Genomic DNA, 24117 nt, shown 5'->3' with positions numbered 1-24117 from the left:
AAAACTTACTTTCTATACAATTTCTGCTCAATAAGTATGTATATAGTATTTGAGTTAAAGTTATTTAACCAAAACGTATGAATGAATGCACTCTCCAACTCTATGCGACTAATCGTTTTAAGATAACGTAGTACAATCCAGCGCAGAGATAGCTTTTGATTGTACGATATCTGAAAGCCAAAATTTGCTCATATCTTCAGGCTGAATACGGCGCTGTAGGCGTACAGTTAAATAATGGTTTGTAATTCGTTGTAGCGCTGCTCATCGCTGTACGGCGTTGCGGCAGTGTATGGCCGGGCTGGTGCGTCCGTCAGTCGCGCCGCGCGCACCGAACTCGCCGCTCTTCGTACCGCCGCCGGTCCGTAGTGGATAGTCATAGTCGATCGTCAGCATTGCGTCCGCACCCGCCCTTATCAAAACATTCCCGCATTGAGATCGATCTGCACGTCTCTACGCTATTTGTGATAACGCGTGCCGATTCCCAGTGACGTCATGACTACAATGTATTGTTTATAGTGTTGTGTCTTACTGATCGTGCACGGTAGTCGCTGGATTGTTGTTTATTTGTTTTGTTTCATTGATAAGAAGCTTAAATAGTGAGTATATTGTTTTTTATTTTTTGTTATGAATTATTGACAAAAGCCTATTTTAAATAATAATATAATATGCTAAGAATAAAATACGATAAATCTAACTACTTATGATAAAGCAAAACTCATGATTTTGAAGAATATAAATATATTTTACTATTTTGTATACATATATGATAATAATCATTTAAATGTTAATTTAAACCTACTTTTACGTACATGCACTGATAATTTAGTTATTAAAATTGTTGTCTATGCAATTTAATTTATATTATGAAGCAAGGTTCTCGTCGAAATAAAAAGTAACTAAAGAACCAATAAAATGTATAAATTATCTACTAAATCGCTTGCAAGTCAATTGAAGGTTATAAAAAGCGTTTATAGAAAAGACTATGATATTATTATAATTTCCTGGTCGAGACAAAGTAACGGTTGTTTATCCTTGGAGAACCTATGCCCACAATGTAACAAAAAATTGTCAAGTACCACTTACATTTTCTAATCCAATTTGTATGCTAAAGAGACAACATTTTAAAATAGAGACTAATGTCTCAAAACTCGCATCCGCTTTTATAGCTGAAGCGTTAAAAACGTATTTATTTTTACACACAAACTGAAACATTAAAGAGTTACCAAAAAAAGAAAATAGTGGTCGCTTTTGAAACGTCGACGACTCTTTTAGAAAACATGGACGTATTCTATTTAAGATATCTACGCAGCAAAAACGTTAATTTAACAAAATATCACTTTGTGTATAGCTGACACAAATTGCTTTCTTGCACCTGCGTTATTTTCTTGGTCAACTATCAATGCCATCAGTGTCCAGGGGAGGCCTTAACCATTTCACTGTAACTATTAAACTTTAGATTCAACGCGGGCTGACCGTGATTATCTTATTGAACGTTTCTCGACCTGTACTTTATGTTATTTTTATTGATGTAAAACGTTTACATTAAGTTGATGATTCTTACCGTCCCGTTACAAAACTACTAGATTCAGTAGTAAAAAGTTTTTATCGACTCGAGCACTGGCAGACAGCTTGCACAAGCCACTTATAGAAACGTTCTTAGAAAAACATTTGTTGATATATCCATAAAATATATTTAATTGCAACATTTTAACACAAAGTTATGGAACGTCAACAATTCCACATCTTGTATGAATATGGTAACGTATTACACAATTAATAATATCATAGTCGCGTGACCGCTAATGGTATGAATGAATACGCATGTGTATTAATCTGTGAAGAGTTTTTACAATACAAAATAGAGATCATTGAGCCTGCCCGAGATAGTCAGCAGCGCTCACACATGCGACCTGAATGCCACTAGAGCGTCACAAGTCTGCTTTATTCATTAAGATTAATAACTACGAATATATGAAGTATATTTATTATATTTAGCTAACTAACGGATATTACTGGACTGCTCACTGGCTCTGGAATGCTTGAAAGATACTGAAGAAAACGAAGAACTTCGGAAAATTAAGCAGGAGACGGGGAATTGTATTTTATGGAAATGAATGCAAAAATAACGAAAGTGATTTACGATTTTCTAATAAATATTTAATATTTTAAAGCCCTTTTTCTTTCAAAAAATCAAAATTAAAAGACATTGATTCAATGACATCATGACTAAATTACTAAGAATTACTATACCATCGGAAATACGTGAACTGTATTTAGAAATTTTCTTTATTTATTTAATTAAAACTTCACCTGTTTATGAAATGTTTTTCTTATCTTTAAAATTCTTATAAATTTGAGTAATTCTATTTCAATATCAATAGAATAAACAATTTCATTTTAAAATTATGTAGATATTAATTAATTACATATCTTTCCTAGAAATTGTAAATTAAATGCTTAGGTAAGCTCGACATTTATTGATTACAGAGATTTACAAATATGTATGATTGTAAACATTGTATATATACATTAACAATATTTGAAGTGGAATGTATCTTTCCACGAAAATCTATTATTGTTGTCTTTTAGCGGGCCATATCTTTGAAATAAACTTTAATAAAGAAAAAGGTCTACCTAACCAGCTAAGGTATTTACCTGCTATTTACTCCCGTCCCTTTTGTCGTCTTATGTATCTTTTTTTTCCTGTTAAGACTCTATAAACAATAGCTCATATAAGCAACTATAATTATCTGTTTATTCCTTTACAAGAGAACTGGCCATAAGAAAAATAAATATTAAAGCTTTACTAAATCATTTTAAATCACGTTAATTCACCGACACAAAAAACACTGCTTAAGAAATAATATTTTACTTGCAAGATTAAAACCATTCAATATATTTTCTACGTCATATTAAGCTGAAATTATTAAATATATATTTAGGAGGGTAGAGGGAGAGGATTTGAACACCTGAGACACTTCCCCTGTGTACGATTTAGGAAATAGAAGTAACTATGTCTGTAGACGACCCTTACTCCGCATTATAAACTACGCGATATGACATCTACTTGGGGTTTCTTCTGATTAAAAATGATAAAAAAATGCTCAGAACTAAAATAAACATCACACTGTTTAAAATGCTGCAATAATAATTAGGGGTTAATAAAATTATATTTCCTTTAATAAGCAGAAATTTACAAGACATCTCTTCCAATAGCCGGCCGGCGGTCCTTAATTTTCGTCAAATGACCCTAAGTCTATTTGCAATTTCTGAAAACAAAACCCCATCTATGTGTTGCCATATCTTTTAATACATTTATTCTGTACTTTCAAGCATTCAAGGGTGTCAATATGATCAATCACAACCAACATTATTCCTTAGTTAGCATGTATAGAATATTTCAGCCTCTCACAATATAAGAGAAAGGAGTACCTACGTAAAGTAATGATCCTTAATCACGTGCCAAAGGGCAGACACAATTCTAATTCAGTAATATTTCGTCTTTTAATAATTGTCTTAGAGAACAATAGGTGATTAACCTATCGTGGCTTAATCTGATGAAAATAACTATGTTTAGAATCCAATTGGGAAATAAACGTTAACATTTTCAGGACAATGTAATGAAAAAGAGATACGCAGGAAACAATAGCGCCTAAATTTTAACAGCAATTATTTTAACCCTCATTGCTTCTATTTTTAACCAGATAATTCTAAAAGGTTATTTCTAAGGCAAACGTTATCTCCAGTATTTTGAAAATCAGCATAATACGAGTAATTATGTTTGGATAATAAATTAAATTTTAGTATATACTTGCAATGCTCTCACATTAAAAAACAAAAGTGAATCTTCCTGAATTTCCTTTATCACATACATTCTAATATCAAATAGGAGGGTCACATCTTTTGTTATAACATTAACGATATCAAAAATCATATCAATTGAATTTTATTAATTTTGTTACGGAGCCTTTAATTGCCGCACATAATAAGATGCCGCGAACGAGATGTAAAAACGTATTTAAAATGTTTCGAAAAGAACAAATTATAAGCAAACGGGTTTAGCGTAACTCCGGAAGCGAACAGGTTCCATGGACTTGAGATACATACGTATTAATTGGAATTTTAATTTTTACTAATGAAACATCGGCGTGGATCGCCTGTCGCCGGCCACGAATCGCTCTTTCTGAACTCATTACGTAGATTGAGTAACAGCTTTCACTGAATACAACTTGTTATTACAATCAAGTCATCACGCAACACTTTTTAGGTAACTGAACAACCTGTCGATAATATCTGACCATGTTACAATCTAAGCCACGATTAATCGCCACGATCTAGTCCTTGTTGCTAACTCGCAACTGCAAATTGGATTTACTAAGAATACATAAACGTTAATAATGAAGTAACATTCTAAGGAAGTCTATTTAAAAACAAAGCGAATATATCATAAAAGAATCTGGACAGGCTGTCTTGTTCTGAGCTGATATGGGATCAGAATAAAAATGTATTTTTTACTTCTAAAAGTTAAAGCAAACAGCAAGTATTATAAGATGAAACTCTTTTATTTGTATTCATTTGTGGCACCTCATTAAGTTCAAATTGTTTCTCTTTTTATTTTCCTTTCTCTTATTATGTCTTGTGCCTGATTAGTGAATAACTGTTAACAATATTGATTGTTTTTATCACATGCTTCTTTGGAAATAAAAAAAACACTCAATAAACACCTATTTTCTTTTTTTTGTAAAATTACGAATTAAACATTCGCTGGCGCCAGCCATAAAAGTCGGGAACAAAAATTATCATTACAGACAAACTTTCCAAAGGTTCAAATTCATTATGTATAAAAATGCACCAAGATTATACATTATGGGACCACTAAAAACTTTTGAAGTAATAAAATGTTTACAATATCTCCAAGTTTGAGCAAACTCTTACCAGATCGTAATCAGCTCCAGATGTGTCGATGTGGCAGATTATATTTGAAATGAATGTTATACTCATTTTGTTCTGTTGCTCTTTTTTACGGTCGTTAGGTTTTTATGATCAACATAACACAAAAGAAAGCAATTAAAAAAGTACCTTTTACGACTTAATGTCAGTTATTCACAGGTTACATAATCAATTTCGCCTGACAACAAAATCATTTATATTATGGAAGAAGTTATTAAACGGAAAGAAGTGTGGTAAATATAAAATTCGAACAAAACTAACAAACCAAAAATCCTGAGATGGTAAATAATAATAATTAATTAATGGTGTTCCGTTAAAAGTTTAATTAGTTTCATATTCAATTAAAGAAATACCTTATTCATACCGTGGCCAGAGGCGGCGCAGAGACGAACTGCTAAAAATATAATAATAACTAGAATCGTCGATTTTACATCGTAACACGTGAAACAAATCATAAGAGCGAGTGCCGGATGAGCCTAATGTATCGTGATCCGATCTACTTCTCTTGCGAGATTACAATTTCATTTCACCGCAAATGATCGCTATAAATAAAGACAATAAAGAACACGCATAACTCCGCATCACGATAGATACAAGCAAATTGTTAACCATAAAATTAATAAGAAACGCTTATTTAAGTACTTATCGAATAAATTACTTATAAAAGCATTCGTAGTTAACCGGAATCACGATCTGGATAAGATCTAATTTTGTGGCAGAAACCGTTTCGAGATAATATTGCTGGAGTCGATCGAGTTTATTTTATTAGCCACAATAATTAACGTCTTCCACGTTGACGTATTTGATTCACTTACTGCGATTTGCGCTGCGCAAAACCTACTTCGCAACCTAAGATACCGTTGAATGAACGATTAAGATATATTCTATGTCATTACTTTGTGTACATCTACTGCCTACTTTGTAAAATCTTAAACAACAAAAACAGAAGGAATTCTCAAGTCATCTATATTTCCTGGAACAACAAAAGCTAGAGCAATAAAACTTTCCCCATATCAGTAATATTGCCTTCAATTAAAACAATTGTTTACAAACTGTGTACATGGAGCTGACAGTGCTTACTTTGAAGGTAACGCTGCAGTAAAAGTGTTAAAGTTTTATAAAAATACGATTGTAGGAGATCATAAAAGCCACATTTTGGTGTAGGTGGAAGCACTCGCGAAGGGCATTTCTCGTCAATGGCTGTGTCCGCCTACGATGCGCGTGCGCTCTCCTACGCCTACATGCTTATAAATTGTTCGCTTAACAGTACAAGCGACAAATTACCGGCACAGTGCTCACGATACCCTTTCTTTATGCCCAAATTGATTGCATTTAAATATCTTATTTTATCGCGTCATGTGATCCGAATGTAATTTTATTAAAAGAACCAAATAACAACGCAATTCAAGGTCATGGACAAGCTGATTGCGCAACACAGTTTTCAAAAAATATGTTTTAAAAAGACAACGGCCACAAAATCACAGTGTAGAAACAGAACTATTCTACCAATACAAATAATCTCGTACAATCGAGATAGTAGAAGAAACTAACTATATTATGTAGAAGTCGCAATTGAAATAGACAAAAACATAAAGTTATAGTACGCAAGGATAAGGTATCTATTAGGTAAAGACAAGAAATTCTGTATTATGACATTATCTTAAGCACGCATCTTGTAAATTGTCGAACCAAATTGCCTGTAAAAATAAAAATTCAGGATTTTTTATGCTTTTTCGCTCTCACAATCGACATTTTAATGAGGCAATAAATAGTGATCCCTTAATATTTACAGCGATGTTTATTGTTTAAACATATTTCAAACGTAGGTATTTGCCCGATATAATAACAATGACTTATGTGAGTTGAAACCCCACACGTGAAATATGTTGTTCCTATTATTTCAAAAGTGTACCTATATATGAGAAAACTGGATAGATAAAATGTATTTTATGGTCACTAACATTCTTTGAAATAAGATAGTTTCCCTGTATAGAGTTGTAGTTTATATGATGAAATACAGAGCTTCAAACCTGTTAAGATGGATAGTACTTATTCGTGAATTGTGTTTCATGTTGACCAAATAGAAAGTTTGGAAAAATAATATGGGAGCAAAAAGTTATATAGTTTTTCGCAATACTTGAAAATCAATGTGATTGGAAGGTCAGTTTTTTTTACAAATATCTGTGAAACATTTTTCTGTAACAATTAAGTAAACAGAAGTTATTTAACCGAAAGAGTTTGTTAAATATCTTTTATGAGAATATGTTTAAAACCATTGCTTTTTATATCAGTATTTTTGTAAAAAATAATCTGGACAAAATGCAGTTGTGCAAAATGTATTTAAATTTGTTTTTTTGTTCGTTTGGTTTAAACACCTGAAAACATAAAAGATTAGTCGCAAGTCGTAATTTTTACACAGATAAATATAAATACCGGATATCGTCAAAGATACGCTACTTCTTATTCGGTTTCTACTCGAGCAAGTCTGTGGGCTGAAAATATTTGCTTCAATATACCTAAGCATGCACCTTTTATTAAACTTTTTTTGATGTCATGACTAAATTAATATTAGTTGAACATTGTTATGTAAAAACAATTTGACTGTAATCTAGGCTGTGTAAACAACTTTGAATAAAGAGGATTATTTATATAATAATGTTAGCCTTGTGACAAGTATCCTTTTATTAATTTTTATTTATGAACCTCACATAAGTTGCCAAAACCTCTACCGATTAAAAACTTCCAATAAGAACGCTGTTTAAAAGTAAACGCAGAAATTTAAATGTCAACTCATAGGAGAGAGTTTCCATAAAACTTTCGACAATACATGATTCAAAATTTACAAATCTCTTTATCACGTAATACTTTGACACTGGAGAGCTTTATTTGCATGTCATGGTGAGCGGCTGAGCCATGATTGCCATTACCATTAGCCACTCTTTCGACGCCGCCCTATTGTCCTGCAATGGATGGCGATAAATTTTGTACGTGATGGAATTTTTATGTTTCCGATCCCTTCATGCCGCTTGCATTATAAAAACCAACTTCAATAAACACCTATTAAGCGTTTATTTTATGGTTATTATGTATTAAATAACTCATATTTGAATAATCGAAAAATCTATTACTGTCTTGATATGGAAAGAATTAAATAATATATCATTAATATGAATGAATTTTGAAAGAATTAATCAAGCTTTTTCTTGAAAGCTTGAACAATTATATAATTTGTAACATAAATTGTCTATATATTAAAGCACGAAAAGATTGAATTGAAACTATTCGTAGCATAAAATATCCCATTTGAATTTATTAACTAAATAAAATTCTTCGTACTCTCACGCATTAAATAAAGCACAGCATATATCCTGCAGATCTGAGATCAGCTATCTGATTCTTCAGAACTCTAGAATTAATTATCAGATAACGTTATAAACTAGATAGAAAGTAAAAACGTCAGTTATTGAAAAGTGTTTTATTTCTTATTTCAGTCAAGCGTCGCCTGCGCACGCCGCCGTCCGTCTGCTCCATGAGCATTCTTGGCATGAGGTGAGTCATCGTACTGCATTTATAAATAATGTTCCTAGGTCATATGTTTACACTCGTATTGAGTATTCTCGTACGCGGTGTTTCTAATCCACATTACAATTACAAATTTACCTTTTTGTAGCTCGCTCACCGTCGGACCGTTCTATGTTCTATTTTACTTTAAGCAGAATAAGGTATCGAATCGACATCGAAAATGAGGACTTAGTGATACATCTACTATTTATCATTGTAAAATATTTGAATTGAATTAACATTAATGATATAAAAATAATTGGCGATATTAAGAATCAGGTATAAATGATAACGTACAATAATGCATGGATTAAAAATGTGAATTCGAGTTCCTACGTCGTTCTTTTCAGACGCACAGTGAACCATTTGAACTCTATATTCATTGTTTAAGAGTGCAGAAATAGTCTCGTATTGAAAAATATCAGTACCAAACAAAGCAATAAAATAAGGACAAGTGTTAAATGTATAAGGATATTACTCACGCATTCTGCACACGTAATGAATGATAAGCGAACAAAAAGAAGCAGAGCATTCTTAGAAATATATGCATGCAATATAACCAGCATCTTGGTTATTCGTGAGTTGGCTATTAGCAAAGAACACTCGTGCTTAGGTGTATTAGTTAGCAACGCGCACCTGCCTCGCGACTCGATGTCAATGCCCGTCAAACGCGGGACTAACTGCGTACACATTGCCACTAACACATCAAAACAAAGCTTCTGTACGTAAACATGTTAGGTAATACTTCATTGCCAAAGCTCCGACTTTTGAAGGGTCATAACTGATTGATCAACCGCCAACCTAATCTTCGCAAGTATCACACCAACATATAACAATCTGCAGGTTTCAAATGTTATTTGTAAAAAAAAAATAAAGACATTTAGTCTATAAAAAAGCATACTGCTATAGACTACCTTAGTGGAACACGTAACTACACTTTTTTTAAATCAACGTTCAAATCTAACAGTTTACAAGCAACCAACAGAGCAAAACATTTTTTACTACCGGCTAGCACTATCATAGATTCCACAAATTGAGGTGACGTTAGATATTATTGAAAGTACGAGGAAATTATAAAAGGTAAGCGTATTATAATATCATAAGGACATTCCCGTAGCAATGATGATTAAATTAATAACGGTAGGGAAATAAGCATCTATTTACATAAACGTACTTTTGCTCAACTGTATGCCAGCATCATTAAGAAAAACGTTCGTAATTACTAACTTCGTATACAAATCGTCTTCAGGAATGGCTTGCATGGTATTCCTATCCTCCACCGCTAGGAATTTTAAGTGTAGGGTAATTTAGAAATTATGATCTGACATATTTCGTTACTTTAATACAAGAAATGTATCAAATTACGTTATTCGTTGACATGGTTCTGAGGAATGGCATTTAATTAACATCTACATGTGAATTGTCACGTTCAAGTGATCGTACCTATACTAAAAATTAATAGCAGAATGCAATAGACATGAGAAACTGTTAATTAAATCTGGCTTTGAATTTCTGACATCTGAAACTGTTAATTAAATCTTTGATTAAAATATTTTGTTATATTACTATGTGTCAGCTGTCACAATTTCACACATGAAATTAGAAGTGCATACACCTATTCTAGCTATGGTTAGCCAAACAGGCTTATGATATATTATACAGTCATTAATTTCTAAGATTATATAGATATAAATAATTAAAGCTACGTCTAAAGCTTAATATTATGCAGTGTGCATGTATAGAACGCCTATTATAATAGATTCGAAAAAATAAAGGACAAGGATGTATATCGCCGACGTATGTATATAGATTTAATAAAAACTTTATTACAAGTAGTATAATCCTAAATAAACGCAAGCGTTAGGCTTGGCTTTATTTGCAAAGACATGATATGTTTAAAAATAAAAAAACAAAAAAAATGATAAATTTTAAATATTACAGTCAAATTTTCTCATTGAGTCGGTGATTAATTTAAAAATAATGAGTAACAAAAACTAAGCATAGCACAACTAAACTCCTATACTGCACTTCTTGGGTAAACGATCATCAAATATGTTACAAATGTTAGAACATTGTGAAACCGAATAGAGACATTTATAAATTTATGATGAAGGGGAAAACATAAATAAAACTAAACTTTCCCTCTTTTGCCAAACTTTCTATCAATATTTAAACTAACTTACTTCGTTTATTTCTTCCTTACTTAAGTACCCAAATGAGTTTGAAAGGACAAACAGAACACAGAAATTAATCAAAATCTTTCGATACTTCTAGAACTTAATATAATAAAAGCCCATTCTAAATTTGCTCAGAAAAGTCACATATTTATCGTTAGCTATTGCCCTATAACAGAATGGAAATTATTCTTGTGCATTATTTATGTACCTAGAGTATAATATAAGAGGAATGCAGCTTGACTACATATAGAATATACGTAGAACGAAGACTTAGCTACCATGCCGCTTCATGTAGTTTATAATTACAGTAGCCCATATTATATACACGCATAAAATACTGCGCAAAACATTTCACAAGAAATTAAATACATTCAACAAGTTAGTAACCATAATCCTAGCTAATATTATATAATGGACATTTTAGTGATCATTCATAAAATTCAGGTATTAATTATATTTTAAAAAGACTACACGTGAAGGCATATTTAAAACTAGGTGCTTACTGGCATAATTCTTAACACGTATTTTATGCGATACCCACTTAAAACAATAAGAATACTTACATAAGCCTACATACAGACCGAAAAGGTATCTTCAGTATATGCCTAAATAGATACCTTTTCGGTCTCACTAAAGACTAATATTATTAAATATATAAACCACGAATACTGCTACAGAGATCATATCGTCATTATTTAACATTTTTGAAATTTCTTCCATTTATTTTAAGTGATTTTGAAGTAGATTGAAAAAATAAACATAAAACTGATAAAAAATTAGTTCGACATCTGTTCGTTACATAGCACTTTGTATTTTGTATCACGGTTATTGAGCATAATCATTTTTACAAAGTCATTAGAATATTATCCAGCAAACGGGAACTAAATATGGTTGATGGCATTCTCTTTGATGCTTCATTCAAAATATCCTTGGCGCCTACAGGCTTACGACCCACTCGATTTAATTTCAATGTTTGATGAGCTAACGATAACCGTTAAGCGAATGCCATTAGTCATTTTAGAATTATATATTTATACCCTGATACACCGGAACAGCTTACTTCCTGTACGCGACGTGCCATAAATATTTTTATTTAAACTCATATGGAGACGCCGAACGATGATGTTTTTTGCGAACCATGCCCCTCTTTTTATTGATATGCGTATTGTTATAATTTTTATATATAAATCTTGATTATTAATTGCACCAGATTCCTAAATGGCTGGCGAAATAGCTGGCATTCCTAACTAGATTTTATAATGAATTCCTTAAGACATATGTAACTGTGTTTTTTATTATGTCTTGTTTCAGCAAAAAAAAACAATGTATCTACTAGATACTTGTACATGATTTTTTTTTCACAACTTTAACGGTTGACTAGTATCCATCACATAAGCTACCTTACCATCACATTAATTACCGGTTAAGAAATAAATATAACAAGAGAACAGCGTTTTTTGTTTTATGTATATATTTTAGAGCAGGAATAAGGATAGACAATTTGAAATTTAAAATATAGGTACATTATAACGCAGGCAAAACAGATGTGGATTCAATGTGTGCTAGAAATTTTAATTCCAAGCCCGGCCAGCATATATGAATTATAGAAACAATTCGACATGACTAAGAATCATTGAAAATAGAAAACATTACGGAAAACGATTCAATTTGCTTGAGGAAACGAGTCAGCGATGCAGCGATGGTTATTAGGTCTTAAATCTCTACAACTTTTCTTTTAAAACCAGACCAAACATGATTTAATCAATAATAAAATCTATATCCGTATCCGTTAGGAAAATGTGTAATAGGCACTTAATGAATGTATCCTTCCAATATGTTTTTACTCGTAATTACGAAATTTGTTCAAGTTATCAATCATAGTTAATTCATATTGAAGTATTTAAAGACAATAAACGCACCAAATAAGTAGCGAAAGATGATTGCAAATTTTTTGAGCAATTAACAGGTAACATAAGATTCGGCATAGTATTTTTCTTTATATATGCAAATATAATTGAGTGTTTTATAAAAAAAATATTGCAGTTATTGAAATTGCAAGATTAATGCCTTTTATCTCCAGTCTTCAGCAATAAACCTAATGTCTCGCGACCAGTCACACACTTCCGCTCATACTGACAATTATCATTATAAGTTACACGACAGTTCCGATAAGTGAACATAAATATGTACTTAAAGCTATAATTGTTGTCTCATCTAATTATAGTATCTTCGAATATCCGTCATGTAGTATCGCTTAATGACACCCGTTCACAATCCTCATCCAACTATCTTACCGTTTCACGTCCAGTTCTTAACAGTTAAATCATTTCCTTGCAAGTAAATTACTTATTACTTATTGCTGTTTATTATTACAGAGTAGGCGGGACGTCCGCTAGCGCAAGATCTTCCTAAAGCTATCTTTATTATTAATGTAACCCAGTTCAAAAAGCATTCACCATTACGTTTATTAAGTGTCCTTAATAAAACCAAAGCATGAGGTATATTTACATCTTTATGCCATACGTTGCGTGCAAACAAGTTCAGTATACGCCTTGCAAAACTTAACATAATACCGCAATCATGTATCGAGTACTCACATTGAGTAATACTTGATAACTAAATTTTGCATAATTGCGTTTAACATAATGATAAAAGCGTTTAATGTATAATGCAATTTATACATAAAATATAACGTACTCCTAGTAGGTGTTCTACGTATATAATTATACGAAATGTTATTACAATACTTTTACATTCTCAGCTCTTCTGTGTTTTAGCAGACGAGTAGCGTTCGTAATTAGTTCCTCAAACATATTAACACACTTACCGTGAAACAGCACACGCAATTCAGCACATGAAAAGTTTGATAAGACATAATACGAGTATAACGAACCAGATGTAGGTGCGTGTATTAATATCATAAGTTTAAAATGAATAAGTGTATTTTTTAATTGCAGAGTAAGTAGTGCGTGCGGTGTGACGCGATGGTTGCGTGATCGGTCATCATGCGCCTCTTCCGTGGGCCGAAGCGCAGGGAAGTGACCGAGCCGCAGGCTGCCGCGACACCGTCTCCCCGCCGAGACGTCGCCGCCGGGCCAGCCCCGCACGATTTCACGCTCGTCACCGCACTCCCAGCCATGGTCATGGAGGAAGATGTGAAAGAGATGAAAAAAGGTTGGTTATTGTTCCATATTGACCATGTCTCTTAACCAAAAAGATATTGATTGAAATTCATACCATAATGTATTTTTTTCAGTTTTCGCAACGTGGGGTCGCCGTATGGGAAAGAAACTAGATATGTTAAAAAAAGAGCCCAAAGAGGCAGATGATGCCTCCACAAATGGAGAGTCATCAGTGATAACCGGGCAGTATAAGAAAAAACAGAATTGGAAAATGGGCCGTAGTACTTCAGATTCGGCATCATTAAAGAAAGATAGTGATACAGAATCAATAAGAAGTGGTTCTAGAGATAGATCGCCGAGTCCTTTTAAGTCATTCTTTCACAGAATGGGTTCAACGGGTATGTTAAACACATCAAAAACTCAATCGCTTAATACACCTAAATCACCCGTAAATTATACGAATGGACCCTCTTTATATCGGAGCTGTTCTACGTCTCATTTGTCAACTTATATTAAAGCTGACGATCCATCGGATGATATAGATCTGCAAAATACTAACAATGAGAACAAAAATTCTCCAACTAAACAAAAAACTAATTTACTCTCAGAAGAAAAATTTTCCAACTCTTCTACTAAAGCTATTAGCTGTGACAATATACCTAAATTAGATGGTCAACAAAATAATTCTTCTAATAAAAAACCGAATTTTCCCTATGCCTTTTTAAGATCTAAGTTATCTGTTTTGCCAGAGGAGAACAGTATTGCTTCTCAACATAGATCTATTTCTATGAGACAAAGCTTTTCGGAAAGAATAGATAGAAAATCACCCAAATTCAGAAAAGAAAGAATGTATGTAAATAATTCACGTTCCGAGGAAAGGTACAGAAGTAGTGATAATATTTCCGTCCATGAAAACAGTGTTTATAATAATAATAATTCAACTGCGAGACACGACCTTGATTCATCAAGAAATTCTGTACGAAGTATAAACGAATGCGAAGGAACACCTTATCCTTATCGACGGATAGAGGACGTTCCCAGAAGATCATCTATGATTTCACATCGACCACCGTTAGATTATGACCCCATGCTAATGCCCCGAAATAGAAATAGTCTTCCAGTTTATGAATACAATTCTATTCTTGGTTCTGCTCAAGATTTAAAAGGAGATTTGGCCTCGTCGACTCAAAGTATACATCGCGAAATTCTACAAGCCCACCGACTAAGTAATTATATCAGTTCAAATGAATCTGGCTATGATAGTGATGGAAGGCCAACTGATGAATATAGTAATCATTCTCCTCCGGGATATTCAAGTCACCTTTCCAATGGATGTGGTACTCTTAACAGGGATGGAAATTATGGAAATTTTTCAAGACAGTTAAGTCTTAACCATAAAATAAATGTTAGCAGAGTTCAAATTCCTGCTAGAAGAAGTTCAACACCATGTGCTCTTTTCCCCATTGATAAAAGTCTTTCCTATGAATTCGAGGCTGAAAGTGAAGCAACTAGTAAGTATACAAAGAACATTTCAAATCAACAAATTACCATTGATTATAGCGATGCTAAACCTCCTCCTCTACCTAAAAAGAATGTTTCTAAAAAAATGCCCTTCATTTACAAAACGATAACATTAGATGAACGAGTTCAAACTAGAAAAATCAACTTTTTACAATCGCAATTAACCTCCTTCGAACACTCATCAACTCCAAATTTATGTGAAAATAATTTATCAGATAATGAGTCTGAGATTAACAGACTTTTAGAGAAGGACATACTTGGTAGAGGTCCGTGTACAAAACGTTTTAGAAAAATAAGGCTCATCAAAACACGACTAGATGAAAGCTTGGGAGTATACTTAGCCCAACATAGAGTGGACTTTGATAAAAGTGGCTTAAACTTTGAAATTCGCTACATCGTCGTTAAACTCGACTTTGATGGTATAGCCCATAGAGATGGTCGACTTAGAATAGGGGATGAAATAGTAAGTGTAAATAATAAAGTACTAAGAGGCTTATCATCCCTGAAGGAAGTTCAACATATTGTTAATTCGTGTTCTACGGAAGCTGCTCTGGAAGAGGGAGCACTATTTCAAAGGTATCAAGTTGATTTAGTGATGGCCCATGATGAGATTAATCCAATCACATTAAGTCGCATAATTAACAATCATCCAAATGAAAATTCTTCGTTCCAAAATAATGCCTCAAATATTCCTCCTGACATTATTTCACAAACTATACACAATCCAACACCATCCAATCAAATAACTATTGAAACTCATTTTCCAAGTGAAAATAAATTTTACGTCCATAATGGTTTGGATAACAGACAATCGCAACATTTGGAAAATGAACCCCAACAAAAATGTGAAGTCGGTATCCAAGTTAATAAACGGCAATCGATATCAAATCAAAAAAGTGATGATGAAAAATTACTAGAGCGAAATTGCTTTACACCTTTGCACCCATCTTTGCAAAACATAACAAATATTGAAGTTTCTATGCGTTCATCGCCTAGTCCCAGAAATAATTCAAACTATCGGCCTATATCACTCCATAGCTCGAAACCACAACCAGTGACGGCCTGTAATGAAAACGAATCGAATGAAATAAAAGAAAATTCATCTCACTATATAAAACACGTACCAAGACTCTATCAGAATAGGTCATTCGAAAGCATACCAGAACAACTCAGAAGTAGCAGCCGCAGTCGATATTTTAGCAGAGTAGGATCGCAACGATGTTCGCCTAATTATACTAACCATGTATCGCGTCAGCAAGAATATAATCCTGTCATTCAACAAAACACTCTTCATTATTCTAATAATTCCGTACATAAAGTAGAGTTTTGGAAAGGTCCTGGCCATAAAAGCCTCGGATTTAGTATCGTCGGAGGGACTGATTCACCAAAAGGCCAAATGGGTATTTTTGTAAAAACCGTTTTCCCTAACGGACAAGCTGCTGATAAAGGAACCGTGTATGAAGGTAAATTTTTTACTGGTGAATTCATGAAAATAGCTCCAATTATAATACATAACGAAATTTTATAATTGTATTGTTTTAGGCGATGAAATACTATCAGTTAACAACGTGGCAACACGGGGTTTAAGTCACGCCGGAGCAATAACACTTTTTAAACAAGTTAAAGAAGGAAAAATCGAACTGACGCTTTCACGAAGAAGGTATCATCGTATTTAATAATGGTTTTTTTCATTCTTTACTAATTTTTTTCTAATCTCATTAATTTTGTCATTTTTTTTAAACTTATCATACTTTTTCAGAGCTCCTAGGTCAAGATCTGTTGAACCACTTGGGAATTTTCGGGGCGATACTAAATGATTCGACGTTCAAGAAACCGACACCTCCAAAGAAACTTACTGTTATTAAGTGCAATAATATTCATTTTATCGTTAAGCCAAAGGCGTCATATAATTTAACTTAGTTATTACATAAACTTCCTGAGTAAAATAGAAATAGCCTGTCATAAACATTGTTCCCTATCCGGTTTTTCTTGTTATAATAAATTTAATGGCCTTCAATCTAAATAATCATAAATTTATTTGATATTGATATGTAATCATGCCTTAAGTATTTAAGTGACATTAGACGGCTATTTCTAGAATACCGGGCTTTCGTTACATGTTATGAAGTACGTAGTACTTCGCTTTTCTAATTCGTTGCTGCAACGACTAGCTTCATTAAGATATGATTTGTAGATACTATATGTGTTTGGTATATCATTCACGTATACAATGAATTATAACATGCTTTACTCATACTATGATTATGCATTATAATATATTAAAATTAAGCTTTAGTATTAACATTAGCCTTATAAACTGTGAATAGAAGACTGTATGTAATATTTATATCTAAGAAATATTATATAATCCAAGTAGTAAAAAGTTCTTCTCAGATTGATGTACCTATATCTATAGAATTGCTAGATCTCGATATTTCCATTTTGTGTATATTTTTCTTAATATTATTTTGAAGAATCCTTCATTTTACACGTAGGGCTCATTTTACACATATTATAGACTGATTTATAAAATTTGCTAATGTTTGTACCTACAAATACTGCCAAAGTTTTAGTCATAATGTGAGTAATATTTAAATCCTTATTCTCTAAGAAAACACCATACAGGTTAACAAAGCTACGTCTACTTAGCTCTTAATCTTTCGTAGAATATTGAACAAGAAATGTATTAACAATCTTATAGAGACACCAAGCATGATTGTAAAATAACGTCAATTTGAACAACAATCCAGCAATACAAGACTGATTTGTAAAAGATGTATATCGTTTTTCGATGCGGCAGCTACATTATACAACGATACAAGAGTTTTATTAATATAAAAATAAATTAAAAGACAAAACCGATTATCTTAAGCAACGTAGATATTTAAAACGAAGCATTGCCTAGATTGTATCCAGGAATCTAAAGAAATTATAGAATACAGCAAATAATTCAATGTACTTTTAGTGGCTCGGGTGTTGACAGCTAAAAACTACCGGTTAATAAGCAATACTAATAAATCTTTATGAACTAGTAAGCTGAAGATTCAATGTAAACAAAAACAAAACAAAAAATCGTCAAAAATTAATAACTTTTGATAAGACATTAATCGGCATAGATAGACGCAACTGAAGGACACTCGAACCACTAACAGTTTCCAAACTAATTCAGCGAACCAGCTCCGTCCATTGAATTGTTATCGTCAATTAAGTCTTAACTACTCGAAGATTAAACAGATAGTTCTGTAAAAAGCCATTCATTAATATCAATAGACGCTGAACAAAACTAACTCTTATTGTGTGATGCTGTATATAGTATATTGTAAAGGATGCAATGCAGTATTGTTAAAGTTTAATGGAAATGTAAATAATTTATTGCAATACCTCTGGATGCTTCCGTATCTTTAATAAAAATAAATATCGTTTTAAAATAAATTATCTCGTTTATTTATTTAAAAATCTTCAAAACTAATAACTAAGAAATATAAAGAAAATATTAAATATATAAAGTATATAATTAATTAACACGATTAAATCACTTTCTAAGGCATTCTTCGGTACTTTATTAGAAGAACGAATGGATAGTGATATCTCGCGAAGCTATTTAATATCACACAAAATAGCGACGCCTCGTAGAATCCAATGGTCGGGATTTTTAATAGTCGTTAGCCATAGAGGAGTTATAAATGTCAAGTCTGTTCTTCTGGGCTTCTTATATACTGGACACTGAAAAATAAATAAATTTATGTTGAAAGATTTCTATATATAACTAGCTGCACGCCCCGGCTCCGCCCGGGTTGTCATTTATCGTAATTAAAATTATTTAAACATCTCTCAAGTTGGATCGAACTGCACATGGTGTGCGAATTTTATTATAATCGGTTAAGTGGTTTAGGAGTCCATTGAGGACAAACATTGTGACACGAGATTTATATATATTAAGATTTGAAACCTAGTGTGCAAGTAAACCACGCTTTTAAATAATATCTAGGTTATTTTAATAGGGATTACAATTAATATTAAATAAATATACTATAAAGAAAATGAATATCAACGTAAATAAGTTACAATTTAAATGGAAAAAAGAAATTAAACCATATCAGACCCAATATTCAAAAACAAAATGGCAATGGACTGGCAACTGTATGGAGAAGTCGAGCACGCTAGAGCACGATTAGGTCCAGCGCACCCCCACAAAAAAACTGGCGTGAAATAATATCATGCTATTGTATTTCGTAGGATGAGTGGGGGAGCCGGAGGCCATATCCTTTTCCTCACCCCCTCCAGTCCTTTCCTTCATTCCTCTCGTCAATTCTTTCTTAATTTCAAGTCGGAAATCCATTTGTAGTGGCGTAAGGTCTGCAATTTCACCTTATGCTTCTCCAACAATCTACTTGAGTGTTTGGAGTTTCTATAGATATACTAGACTTACCTGATAGAGCTTAGGATCTTTAGGCGCAGTGGAGTTAATCGCATAAATGTGTACAACCGGCAGCGCAGTGTACAACACTTTCAATGTCGACTCGCAAAGTCGCAAATTGCGTCTGTCCCAACCAGCCCCGTCAAGGAAAAGTCCGTGTACATAAACCCCTTCCTATGACACCGAATAGTTGATTAAAGTGATCGTTATTCACAGCTTATTGTACGTAATTTTTTAAGAAAATGCGAAGAATTTGCAGGCAGTTTGACTTATTCGAGTTCATAAAATGTGACAGCATTTGACACACAAACGGCCTAATCTTCATCTAACTTTTAAGCGCCTGATAAATATATTTTATCAAATTCGTCATTAAGGAGATTTTTGAATTCTTTTCTAATTTACTTACAATTGTGTGATATTCGCAAATACGCTTTACATATTTTTTATTTGTTTAATATAAAAAATAAAAAAACAATTTAGGTGCATAATATACGGAATACTAGCACGGAAGATTTCGTCGGATACATACGAACAATTATTTTGCATAAAATTTTTAGGACATATTATTTCATACAAAACGAACGTATAAATTAAGTTTATTTTAACGTATTAATTAATGCTTACCGGTGGTGGGGCTTTTATTTCTTCATAAAGCGACTTAGTAACGTCATTATGAAGTGCGACCATATCCAAAGCCCAGCCTTTATGCGCTCGAGTTACTTCTTGACGCATAGCCGTCAAAAATCCTTTTAAACAAAAACTGTTAGTGATAAAAAAATATGGACAAAAATGCACATCAATACCTCTAATTTATCATAGTCTTGAAATAATAACTAAGTTTTTGATACAATAACAACCTTCTAAGGCATGTATTATTTTGGTTATATAACCTTGGGGATTAAAAAATCCTGTCATCCAGAACGAGAGGGGCCTTGCTTGGAAGCACCAAGTGGAAAACTGAATGTTTCTCTCCAGAAATTCGGTAAACCAGAAACCCAACGTTGAAGATGACCAAGAACTTTTCAGCCATATGTTAGGCACCTTTGCGTCGTATATATTATCCAAAGAATTTCGTAGATTCTGAAGAATATTAATACTAGATAATTTCTATTGCATAATGAAAGATGATATGAAAAACGTTAAATTAGTAAAATGTTCCTATTGAGATCAGCTCTCACAGAGATGCAAGCAACCGCAACAGACACTGGATTATTTATGAATGCAAAACCATTTATGACATCAACCTTACAACACGGGTATTCCAATATGAATGTACTAGATATATATTAATCGAAAGCCAAGTCATTGCTAAGCATAGACAACTCTGTCTATGCTTAGCAAAGGGTACTTTAGATAAATTATTATTAATTTAATATTAATAATTTCTTGAGTTTAATATTATAAAAGCTGATCCACGTCAGTTCTAATTTTTAACCATTTCGTCAAAGATTAATACTCTTCATTTGGATAAATGAAGATTCCTCAAAATAATACAATTTGTCTATTTATTTACTTACTTCATTCATAATAATAGTCCCGTCGATAGCAAGAAGCAGGTCTTTCAACGTAGACCTCACTAATGTGATCACCTTTTGCATGCGGTCAATTTCTTGGCGTAAAAATATCACCATTGAGTTCAACATACCATAATATCTCAGTCTACAGAAAAAAAATTACTTTTAATCTTGTGTACAACACAATAATACTAATACTAATAATACTTTATTTTTTTAAATAGCACCACTAAATCCACTCAATCGATTCCAAAAACCTTCTTTAATTAAATTTCAATGTTTTTCACGATAGCTTTTGGAGATCTTACCTTTCCTTGACTTCATGTGGATCAAAATTCGGTGGGACCTTTTCAAGCATCTCCTTACTCTGTCTGTACACAGACGCTTCTCTGGTTTCTCCTCCGCCTGAGCTGGATTCTTTTGGCTGAATTGACAAAATTGTGTCCAGCAATTCCTGTGTCTTATTGCGCTGATACCTGGTATATGAAAAAATATGTGTGGTAGATAGGAGAAATATCCAACCCTCTTTCAGGTAACATTAGAAATATGTAATCTAAATTTACTACAAAAAGCAAGCTACGAAAAATAAGTTATCTACTGTATTTTTAGTTTTATTTTTTTTTATATACCAGAGACTGATAGATTAGTACAGTCTGAAAATATGAAAATAAAAGTTACGTTATATCTGCATTAGTATGTAATCCATAAGCTTGGGGTGGATCAACCGTCTTCATCTTGTCAATTTCTTCTAAGTATTCCGGAATATTCTTGAACTTTAAAATACCGTAGTTCTTATAAAACTGGAAATCCTCCTCAAACAGCTGGTCTGTGAACCAAACCCTAGTGAACGTGCTAAGCAGACGGTTGTCGTAGTCGTCTGTTACTCGGCCGCCATATTGCACCGCGGATATCATGTATCTGAAATAAATTATACTCATATATACATCACAATATCGGATATTCTCGCTTGAAAAACAAGCAACCCCGAAATAAAGTTACGTTTTTTTGAAGAAATAAGAAACGCATATAAAATAAAAAATGAAGAAGGCTAAAATGAAGATGCAGTTAAAACATACCTAACAGTCGTCCAACTGACGTTCTGGCCAGGTTCTAGGATGTCCAAATGATTCTGCACAAACATACAGGATGCAAGCCAGTCCGCGGAATTGAACTCATACGGAATGTTCCACCCTAGGGGACCAAACTTCCGGCGCTCTTGCACCACCGTATGTAAGAACGATATGGTGTATATCAAAGGCAAGTAGAAGGGACTGTCGCTATAATCTAAGAAATCTTGACTCATCGAGTCGTATGTTCGCATCAATCCAGCTTTGATACCTATTAAATTAAGTTGTCTAATTATATGTACGAATATTACTTAAGCATAATATAAATAAAAATGTAGTATGAGCTATAAGACCGCTTATAATATTATAAATAAAATGATATTTTTGTAAAACGACGAAAAGATATATCATTGTATTAAGAGAGAGATCAATAAGAAATAAAGTGTAGGGAGATATTTAGCTGTAAACAATTTTTGTTTGTTATCAAACACAAATTTACCTGAAGGTGGTTCACATGTATATTTAATCGCCATTTGCAAAAGAGTAATCGGGAATTTATCATGAGGCTCTGTCGTAATCCACAATCTGAATACAATTACCAAATTAAATAACCTCATTTTTCAACAGTAGTTAAAAGTATATATGTTATAAAAACAATAATAGAACTTTACCTGAAGGTCTCATGCACCTTTTCAGGTTCCTTTTCGAGTTCTGCAAACTGCTCCATAATTTCTACCATATATTCCAATCCCAAATGGCAGTTTTGTAGCAACACCCATAAGCCCTTGTCATGATAAAATTGATCACATTTAGTGTATCAAGAAGAGAAATATTGCAAATTACACAATTACAGGGATTTCAGGTCTAGTCTTTCGTTTATCACTAATGAAATTTCCTCCAATATTTTGAAATGTGCCGAAAAGATTTAATCTCAAAACCTTAAGAACACGTCAATAAAACGATTAATTGATACCTCTTTAAGACCTCTATCGATAAGTTTCCTAGCATGCACTTCTTGGCCCTGTCCCATAGATATAGATGAGCATAAACACTCCAACCTCTTCGCAGTAGTTTCAATGGAAGGCGTTGGATCTGAGCCCATCGCTAAGAAACCAATTAACGGAACTAATGGACGTGATTCCAAAACCATATTCTGTAAGGATATGCATGACTTAGTACGTGTTTCGAACAAACAATCTACAACGTTGATAATATAGGTCAGCTCACTTCGTAGTTAACTATCACGGCTTCCGAAAACCTGGCGCCCATAGAACTAATAACGTATTTTCTGCAAAATGATAACGTAATATTAAATGGGGGGATATTAACTTTTCCAAGAAATTGCACTTTCTTATTATAATCAATATAGTAGATGAATCACCTCAGAGCACATGTATCACTACAAATATAACAAAAAAGAAAATATAGCTACGAAAAACGCTTATTGCCAAAAAATATGGTGCGTCCTCGCGAACGTAAGAGAACTAAAACTCCTGAAAAACACTCTTAATAAACATACAACAAGGCGTCCGCTAGGATATCACTAATGCCTTTGTAAGTAAATTGAAGTCAACGCACAGGTAAAAAAGAATTCCAGAATCTAGACCACTTGGTGTTAATATTCTGGAACAGTATAAAATGTATGAAACCACACATACAATACAATACAATTTTGGCGATTTATCTTATCCTACTAATATTATAAATGTGAAAGTTTAATTTTTAGTTTTATAGCATTGAAATGCTTTATAAATTAGAAATTTTGAAAGAATAGAAAAAATTTGATCA

The 24117-nt window shown here is 32.9% G+C and overlaps 2 protein-coding genes across 2 annotated transcripts in view; one reads left to right on the top strand and one right to left on the bottom strand.

Moving 5' to 3' along the window:
* The first annotated feature begins 263 nt into the window (after nt 1–263).
* On the top strand, nt 264–18690 carry LOC119829801. The gene is made up of 6 exons (XM_038352512.1): nt 264–596; nt 8442–8499; nt 13646–13862; nt 13945–16794; nt 16874–16991; nt 17091–18690. The coding sequence occupies exons 3-6, from the start codon at nt 13694–13696 to the stop codon at nt 17146–17148; spliced, it is 3195 nt and encodes a 1064-aa protein (XP_038208440.1). The 5' UTR covers nt 264–596; nt 8442–8499; nt 13646–13693; the 3' UTR covers nt 17149–18690.
* A 238-nt stretch (nt 18691–18928) lies between these two features.
* LOC119829473 (dynein heavy chain 8, axonemal) overlaps nt 18929–24117 on the bottom strand; it is a 37371-nt gene continuing 32182 nt past the window's right edge. The window contains exons 80-91 of the mRNA XM_038351996.1: nt 23557–23617; nt 23303–23482; nt 23001–23113; nt 22829–22914; nt 22339–22600; nt 21941–22180; nt 21571–21738; nt 21266–21407; nt 20639–20828; nt 20373–20494; nt 19761–19922; nt 18929–19054 (exon numbers count right to left, since the gene is read on the bottom strand). Of these exons, the coding sequence (XP_038207924.1) occupies nt 18929–19054; nt 19761–19922; nt 20373–20494; nt 20639–20828; nt 21266–21407; nt 21571–21738; nt 21941–22180; nt 22339–22600; nt 22829–22914; nt 23001–23113; nt 23303–23482; nt 23557–23617 (1852 nt within the window). The remainder of the gene's footprint in view (nt 19055–19760; nt 19923–20372; nt 20495–20638; nt 20829–21265; nt 21408–21570; nt 21739–21940; nt 22181–22338; nt 22601–22828; nt 22915–23000; nt 23114–23302; nt 23483–23556; nt 23618–24117) is intronic.

The sequence above is a fragment of the Zerene cesonia genome, chromosome 10 (genome assembly GCF_012273895.1).
Source record: "Zerene cesonia ecotype Mississippi chromosome 10, Zerene_cesonia_1.1, whole genome shotgun sequence".
Lineage (NCBI taxonomy): Eukaryota > Metazoa > Arthropoda > Insecta > Lepidoptera > Pieridae > Zerene > Zerene cesonia.
The sequence above is the reverse complement of the archived record's forward strand: the minus strand, read 5'-3'. Positions and strand labels throughout refer to the sequence as shown.

What these genes read in the sequence shown, in the direction of transcription:
- LOC119829801 (XM_038352512.1), top strand. Translation starts at nt 13,694, where the DNA reads ATGCGCCTCTTCCGTGGGCCGAAGCGCAGGGAAGTGACCGAGCCGCAG. An exon ending in TAAAGGAACCGTGTATGAAG is followed by an intron (nt 16,795 to 16,873) that starts GTAAATTTTTTA and finishes GTATTGTTTTAG; the next exon opens with GCGATGAAATACTATCAGTT. An exon ending in CTGACGCTTTCACGAAGAAG is followed by an intron (nt 16,992 to 17,090) that starts GTATCATCGTAT and finishes ATACTTTTTCAG; the next exon opens with AGCTCCTAGGTCAAGATCTG.